Source organism: Crocodylus porosus, unplaced genomic scaffold, assembly GCF_001723895.1.
Source record: "Crocodylus porosus isolate Cpor-Errol unplaced genomic scaffold, CroPor_comp1, whole genome shotgun sequence".
In the NCBI taxonomy this organism is placed as follows: domain Eukaryota; kingdom Metazoa; phylum Chordata; order Crocodylia; family Crocodylidae; genus Crocodylus; species Crocodylus porosus.
The window spans coordinates 16,682,764-16,691,544 of record NW_017728918.1 but is presented as its reverse complement, the minus strand read 5'-3'; the positions used below and the strand labels follow the sequence as shown (position 1 = coordinate 16,691,544).

Genomic DNA, 8,781 nt, shown 5'->3' with positions numbered 1-8,781 from the left:
TATAAAAATATAAATATATTCTTCTAAATATATATAACTCACATATTCAAAGTACAGAACACTATGAAAATTCTAATCATAATTACAGCAATCACTAGACAAGCAAAATAAACACCTTAATTTGAGTTTTTTAGACAAGTTGCAACGTATTTTTACCTCACCAAATGGAGTGTAGAACTGAACAATATTGATATCTTTCTCTTGGGTAGTTGTTTTTTGGGAGCCTGCCACAGCCAACACACTTCCACAATGATTCCACTGGATACAAACCACATTCATACCAGTGTCAATCAAAACAGGGTCTATTTTTTAGAAATAAGAAGTTGAGTATTAGCAATATTAGGTCAGGAATGGCTCAACGATCAGTTTCCAAGACTTTAGCAAAAACAGCACTAGTTCATGTTTTAAATACACCTAATCCTATGTAAGTTCAGATGTTATCAGAGGTGCTGAAATAAAGTTGTTTCTGCACACCAAGCAGCTTACATACAAGCAAGATATTCCATTCCATCCCCCTCTATAAAGGTGCTGTGGCTCTCCATGTCCTCTATTCCCCTTCTCAATTCCCAGGTTTCACCAAAATCACGTGGCTCCCACCCATTCTAGGAAACTCTCTCTGAAATTCTGGAATTGACTGAATGCAGCAGCCAAAAGTAAACATGTTACAAACATAGAAATACTTTTCAGTTGGGTGTTAGACCTTGCCTGCATGAGATAAAAAGTAAGGTGTACTCACTTGGGTCATTCTCATGTCTCATTATCTGGCATCTTCCATTGTCAAAACAAATAGCAAGGCAAGGGCAATCGGGCTCAATGTACCCTTCTGCACCATGGTACCAGTGTATTCCAGCAATACTAAATGCTCCAGTTACATTCACCAAGCAATTCAGTTTCATTTTCATCTAGACAAAAAAAAACTTTAATCGTTATCTATCATATATTTAATCAAAATGGTTCTAATTGCAATGCACATTTATACCATAACCTTATAAAAGATTAGAGTTGCGTAGGAAATGTTTTTCCTACCCAAATGATTTTTCTTCCACCCAAGAAAAAAAATGATGAGATTTGAAAAAATGTTCCCAATCAAAATAGACAGTTAAAATTTTGAAAATTTTCACAAAGTATTATGCCAATAAAATTAAGTTCAGGTCAATCAAAACATTTTGCATTTACTCTGAATTAGCTCAATTACTAAAAAAAGGCATTTAAAAATGTTAAAAGCATTTAAATCTAATGTTATAATGATAGGTTTTCTGGTTTGGGTTTTTTTTTTAACTAGCTCTTGTTTACCAACAATTTCAGGACATATAAATTAAGGGAATATAATTTCCTGTCTACCAATCTTTTTAAACTAATCTTAAAATGGCTTCTTCTCTTAACTGATACATTCTATTAATTTAGGCAATTCTCTGTCCATCTAGGGAGCCAATTTAAAAGATTTCACTTTACATTGTCATTGCCAAAATATGTAATACTACACAGAGTTATTCCTGTATTCCAGCTAACTGGAACTTCAACATAAATGACAAATACAACACATGACTAACGCTGACATGGTGACCTAGGATTCTCGCCCCAGCATGGCCTACTGATCCGGGACTCTCATTGCATCCACCTAAAATTATTGTAGCATAGTGAGATTCACTTTAATGCATGCAGCATTGCTGCTTTATCTCTGTGTGTAGCCAATAAAGCTTTGCTTGACCTTTTAAATCAGACAGGTGTGTCATGGTACAGTCCATATAACCTCCCTGGCCCACTCAAATACTTGTGGGACATTAAGTTCTACACCAACCATTAGAAATATAAAATAATATTAAAGCCATTTATCTTTATTCAAGGACCAGCTACAGAGATTTTCCTTTAAACATCTAAGATCTTTAGTTCACTGTCTCCCTGCCAAAAAATGTGATAGGAAACCGTTGGTTTATGCCAGGAGTGTCAAACATTCACCCCATGGACCAGATCCAGTCTGTGGAGCCCTATGAGCCAACCTGTGGGCCTTGGACTGACCATGTACATTAAGGCAGATTGGTGCATGGACTAGACCCAGCAACATGGGTACTGCAAGTGGCACAGGGGGTCAGTCCAGGGCAGAAGCTGCATACAGCACCCATGCCAGACCAGCCCTGTGTAGGGTCTCCAGGAGCAGTCTAGTAGGGCACTGCATGCAGCCCACAACCCATGCCAATCCCCTGTGCCACGTACAGTGCTCACAGCCAGTCCAACCCCACATGCTGGATGCAAAAAACACACTGGCCCTACTCAAGGCTCACTCTGCATGTGGTGCATAGGGCCAGCACTGGGCACATGCTGCATGCGGTTCTCCACCAGCCCAGCCCTGTGTGTTGGCTCCAATGAGCAAGGGCAGTCTGGGATTTGATCTGGACCAGCCCTGGAGCCAGCACACAGGGCCGGTGCGGTAGGGCGCGCCAAGCAGTGAGTACCCCATGCACAGTGACCCCCTAGAGCAGGACAAGAATGTGCTGCTTGCAACACGCAGGGCTGAACCACCCTACACACTACATACAGCACCCACCAGACCAAAATTGGGCAGGGTGAATTTGATCCCCCATATGGCAGGGCACTGAAGGTGCCTGCCACTTTAAGGGCCTGGAGCTGGCAGCTGCCAGTTGCTTGATGAGGGCAGCCATTTTGAATCTGGGGCTGCCCTTATAAACAGGGCAGTTCTGCTGCTGGAGGCCAGGCAACAACACTGCCTGGCTGGAGGGCTGCTGGTATTATTTGGAGGTAAGGGAGGTGCTATAGGGGATGGTCAGGAGGTGCCTGGTCCTGGGTAAGCCCTAAAACTGCACCCTGCCAGGAGTGGGTGGCCTGCTGGGGCTCTCAGTGGCATGGGAGCCAGGCCAGTTACCACCCTGGTGAAAGGCAGGTTGGGGTGCCTTAACCCCTAGCCCCCACCACTGGGTGGGTTACCCCTTGTTTGAGGGTCTGGAAGGTAGACCCCATAGAGAAAGGGTGAGGCCACAGACTCACACCTGTCTGAACTTCCCCTGACTGGTCCATGCTGGGGCCAGGACTGGAAGGGTCAGGGGCCCACCATGAGGAATGCCCAAGAGCTGAGGGCCTGGGGATCCTACTGGCCTGGAGGTGGGCCAGGGCTAGCGAGCCAAAGGTTGTGGGGGAACTGCACCCGAAGGGGAAGCGGTTCAAGGAGCTATGCTGCCTAGTATGAAGGTGGAAGAGGCCGCCTGAAGAGAGGAATCCAGGCGGGGTTCAATTAGTAGGATTCTGCCATCAGCAAGGCTTGGGCTGCAGAGCAGGGGAGGAATGGAGCTGCAGATAGCGCCCCCTGGCATTGGGACAGGAAATGGGCAGCCTCCTGCTTAATTACATCTTTAAATAATTAACAACAAGGCATGGTGGGTGAGAATGTGGGAGGTTAGCCCAGGAACAGGTGGGTGGGCTGCAGTGAGATCAGCCCCGGAGCAGGCCCCCTGTTACAGCCCACTTACCCAATATTATTGCACAACATATATTGTATTGGTGAAATTCATGCAATTTTTACCTAGCACATGCATGAACAATTTTCAGGGCGTGTGTGGTTTGTTTTTTTTTTGTTTTTTTTACATAATTAATTGCAAACCAAAGAATGCACTGATGCTATATTTACTTAGCTGCCCAGAATGATAAAACAGGTACTATGGGCAGTTATAAACATACCTTTTTGAGATTCAGCAGGTCAGAGCAGACTCGATTAATCAAGTCTGCTCCACACACAAGCTGATGCACACTGCACCGCATCACGTACAGTTGTATAAGTGGCAAAATGAGCGTCAGTACACAGAAAATGGTGGTGGTGCACTTTTGAACTAAAACACCCTTAAGATGCCACCACCACTTTATACAACTGCATGTGCCGTAGCACCAGGCACTTTTAAAAGTGCCTGGCACTGCAACACCAGCATATGTACAAATGCCTATATGCCTAAATGTTTTCTGAATACCACACTCTCTCATGCTGCTAGAACTAGCAGGTAGACATTTTAATTTTAGTACACATTAAATGGAAGAAATATGGTAAAAGCAGTTTCTGCTGCTTACCAGACAAAAACTGAAAGTAAAATCTGCACAGCCTTAGTCATGGTGATCAGAACAAGGAACAGGCTTGGCTCCCTAGCTGCTGTTACTCAGTTACTTGCTACAAGAAAAGATCTTTCTGTCTTTCAACCACAAGGTTCATCTTTTATTCTGGGGTGCATTGTACATATATAAGAAAATATGGTATTTACATTAGCAAACTTGCTATATGTACATGTACATACGTGTGTGTGTGTGTGTGTGGAGATGGAGATAGAGATGCATACATTTATATAAACATATGTAATATATGTACTATTACATATATTATATACAGCAAAAGCTTTGTTATTCGGCACCCGTAGAGAATGGGGGGGTGCCGGATAACCAAATATGCTGATTACCCGAGAGGCCTGAACAGGAATCTTTGCCTTTTTGGGCTGCCACCCCTCCCACCCTGTCAGTGTGCTGGGGAACAAGGAGGGGGCTCAGCAGTGCAGGCTGCTTTGCCCCAGGCCATGGGGACCTGGTGAAACCAGAAGCGCCACAGTAGGCACTTCCAGTTTTGCTTTTGCCGTGCTGACCAGCATGCCAATTCATAGAGCATGCCAGTTTGTAAGGTGCCGGATAACGTATTTTTTGCTGTATTATATATATTGTGTATATTTACATTTTATATAATATATATAAAATTTTCTTTGAAAGTTAGGAAAACTAACTTTTACATTTAAAAATAATAGTTAACACAGACTCAAAGCATATAGCTCTGAACTTACTATAAAATTTCCCTGATTGTCATAAATGTGAATTTCTCCATTTGCCATTCCAAAGAGTAAAACTTTGCTATCAGAGGACCATGCTACGTGGCTCAGCTGTGTACCTTTCAAATCTTTCCCCCAGATACGATTACCTGTAACAGAAAGTCCATTCTATTTAAGAGAATTGGTAACTGGGTATATGTTACTTACGTGAAGGAAATATATCAACTAATAATAAAATTAACATTTAAAAATTACAAACGAAAAGAGCTATTAGTCATATGTATAACGACAAAAACAATTACTACAAACTATTCGATATGAGATACCTTACTTATGTAAAATTTGTGGAACATAAATTTAAATCTCAAGAATACAAGCATTATGATGCACCAAATGTGGAGAGCTGTATCTCTGGTGTTAATACAATTTTTTTGTTCTTTTAAGCAGTAAGTGACATGGATGTCAAGCTCTTAGTTTAATTATTTTTGATTATGCGTTCATTCTTCTTTCAGTGTATCACTATTCAGGCACCGAACGCACATATATGCAAAACCACCTAGAATGCTGGCTTAATTATCAGCACGGAACCTAGAGGTTTTTTGTTTGTTTTGGTGTTTTTTTTCTTTTAAATCCCAAATTCTCATTTTTTTTTTTTTTAAAAAAAAAAAAAACCCCAAAATCTGTGTTTTTCTGTGATTAGTGGAGTTTCATTTCAAAGATATACATATGAGCTGAACACAAGGTTTTTATAAATATATTTACAATGTTAAAGCGATATGGGAGCCTGCCAATGCCTCAATTACTATAATAAATTCTAAATGCCAATGAAGTTGGGGGGTTTTTTGTCATAGAAAGTCAGAGCTCCCCCTGCTCCCTTTGCTCACCAGGACGGAGGTCCAGCTGCGGCTGTCCAACTACTGCACTGGAGGTGCCAAGCAGCCCTGATATGCCAGTGCCCTTCACTCCCAACCCTACCAGTGCCCCTCTCCTAAACCATAGCCCCCTGGCCTCCCCAGCCCTGGCAGTGCTCCTCACTCTTAACCCAGAGCCCCTTGGTCCTGCTGGTGTCCCTCATTCCTGACCCACAGCCCTCACCCCCAACTGCCCAGTATGTGAGGAAAGGGCTATGTGTGTGGGGAAGGGGTTGGGTGTGTGAGAGGGGGCACATGGGCACAAGTGATGTGTTGGGGTGCAGGGGGAAGGCATATGCCCCTCCCCCCTCCACCACACACAGATTTCTGTCCCCACAGTAGGGCACGGAGCTACAGCCAGGCTGAACCAGCTCTGGGCAGTAGGCGCCTCCAGAGCCCAATGGGCAGGACTTGGTGCAGGAGGGAGTGCCATGATGACATGGCCAAGTTGAAATGCAGTAGCGCAAAGTTGTAACCCCTTCTGCTACCAAGTGAGCAGAGGGCACCTCACCTTAGCAGCCATGGAGATGCAGTACTCTGTCCCACGCCAGGACCCCCGCCTGCTGGGCTGCAGAGGCAGCTTCTGCCTAGAGCTAGTCCAGCCTGGTTGCAGCCCCACACCCCACAGTGGGCACAGAAATCTGGGGGGGTCTTGTCCATCTGCATTCCAACTCATACTTCAAACAACAGACTTATTTTTATTATTGATTATTTCTTCATACCAACATGTTGCCTGTGCAGCCTGCACCCCTTACCCCCATATTTACTTGGAGAAAGCTGCTCTCCACTACCCTGCCTGGCTGCCATATGCATGTGTGTGCATGCATATGCACATGGTGCCCTCTGTCCCCAGCCCCAAGCAGCCCTTTTCAGGCTTGAACTCTGCCAGCCTGCACAGGGAAACCTGTAGCTTCCTGGGTTTCTCTCCTTTAAAGGAGAAAATCTGTGTTTTGCCATGGCAAACAGAAAACCCAGAAAAACAAAGTACAAAGACCATGCTATTTTTACACATTCATCTTTTTCCACAATTTAGCAAAGGATTCAAATTACAATCAAGGACTGTAGCAATGGCAAAATTAATCTTTAAAATGACCTTTACAATTCAAACTATGCGTGTGCAAAAAAAATGGTGATGTAAAAAATACTGGATTAAAAAATAAAATATGCAAAAGTGGACAACTTAAGTGAAGGAGGTTATCAAATTTTAAAGAGAACTGTCACCACTAAATTAAGAAGGAGCAACTAGTATTTCTACACAAAAGTAATCTTTATAGCCAAAAAATGACTCATCTTTGAAAACAAGAATTTACAATATATATTCCGTGGAACCATCACTTCAGCTATATTTTTAGTACTAGATAAGCAGGTACTTAATTCAGTTGGTGTATCTTATTTTTGTTTTAAGCATGTTTTCTAAGGAAAATTACCAGGTGAGAGCTAACCAAATATCCACAATACTACATTAGTTAATACAGCAGTTACCTTACCATCAACTGAACCAACAATCACAGCCCCATCTTCATATACAATACAGATCTTTTGTCCATCCGCATTCCAACTCATACTTCGAACAACAGACTTATTTCTATTATTGATCATTTCTTCGTACCAAGCACCTGTTATCGGAAAATGAAATTCAATTGTACCTTTCATCTTAAAATCCTTTAAGTGAAGACAGTATAAACTCAGATGTGTTGATTATTAAATCTCAAATGTGAAAAAAAATCTACAAACTGCACAACGATATTCACAAATGCTACTAACCTCCTGACATGTTAAAAACACAAAAAGAAGAAAGATTACAAAGACTCAGAGAGAAATCAAATGAAAAGGAAATAAAATTAGTGTTGCATCATATGAAATATGCATTCAGCAAAAAGAAATAAAGCTTCTAAGTAATTAAGCAGAAAGAGACCTGACATGACACCAGACAGCAAATCAGATGTGGCATTCCAATGTAATAAGGCCGCAAAAAAAATACTAAATTAGCACCGGGCTTTGCATAAAATAGAAAAGGTGTCATTACAGTTTCCCTTTTGTAAAAGTTTGATGAAACCATCTTAAGAAATACTGAGGGGGGATTTTAGTTCTGGGAAGGCATCAATGTGGACTACAATAGTGCTGAGGTGCTCAAACAAAATTGTATCTGAGAAAGTGCAGAAGCCAAGTTGTTAGCCCAGGGATCCCCGCAATCCAAAATGAAACCACTTAATAAATTTAGGTGTCTACCAAGTTTTGTGGCTGCTGAGGCAGCATTATTTGGAATTTCTATTTTGCAAGTAAATCCTCAAGTGTTCCATTTAGATACTTATGGAACTAATTTGGATCTACCCCTAAATGATGGCATGGTTCTTTTCTAGTACTAACTTATGTAATAAGGTCATCATGACCCTAGGCAAAGTGAAGTAATCCACTTGATCTGGCACAGGAAGAATAGTGAACTGAAAGTCTCTCTCTCCCTCTCCTGATTCATTTTGGCAGGCCCACTTGTGATAATTGCTCAGCTCCTTCAACTGAGTTTAAATTCACTGAAATGTTTTGAAAAGGTCAAAAAAAAAAATGCAAAAGGTATTTATATGATACACTTGCTATACTAGCATACTGAATTTGTGATATAATTTCTAAGATAAACTTATTCAAAACTTTCTTGCTCTAAACAAAATGACTACACCAAAACTTTTACCAATATGGCTTTTTTGCCTGCATTAACTGCCATAGCATACCTAATTATTCAATATTAATAGTCAACATTGAGCCTAAATCAGTAAGTTCCGACCCTCTGCATAGTTCTACAGCCCTTCTTCTTCTCAGGAAATAAAATAGTAAGTATGTACAACTGACCACTGAGCAAAGCTAATAAGGTTTCAGTTCAATGTGGTTTACACATCACATGTTTGAACTACCTTAAATTACCCAGGCTTATCCCATATGGTACCTTTATACAGCATCCAAACAATGATGAGGCCATTTTGATCACTGGTGGTTAGTTTCTGATACTGTTCATTCCAGGTCACCACCTGCACAGAACCTAGAAAATTGTATAAAATTCACATTTTATACAACTC

At 41.7% G+C, this 8,781-nt stretch overlaps 1 protein-coding gene across 3 annotated transcripts in view; it reads right to left on the bottom strand.

Annotated features, from left to right (window-relative positions):
- WDR35 (WD repeat domain 35) overlaps positions 1-8,781 on the bottom strand; it is a 68,323-nt gene that overhangs the window by 55,583 nt on the left and 3,959 nt on the right. For all 3 annotated transcript variants that reach the window (XR_002101546.1, XM_019537361.1, XM_019537360.1), the window contains exons 5-8: positions 7,204-7,332; positions 4,821-4,954; positions 737-902; positions 157-302 (exon numbers count right to left, since the gene is read on the bottom strand). Coding sequence is in view for 2 of the 3 variants with exons in the window: in XM_019537361.1 (XP_019392906.1) it covers positions 157-302; positions 737-902; positions 4,821-4,954; positions 7,204-7,332 (575 nt within the window). In the remaining variant the exon portion in view is untranslated. The remainder of the gene's footprint in view (positions 1-156; positions 303-736; positions 903-4,820; positions 4,955-7,203; positions 7,333-8,781) is intronic.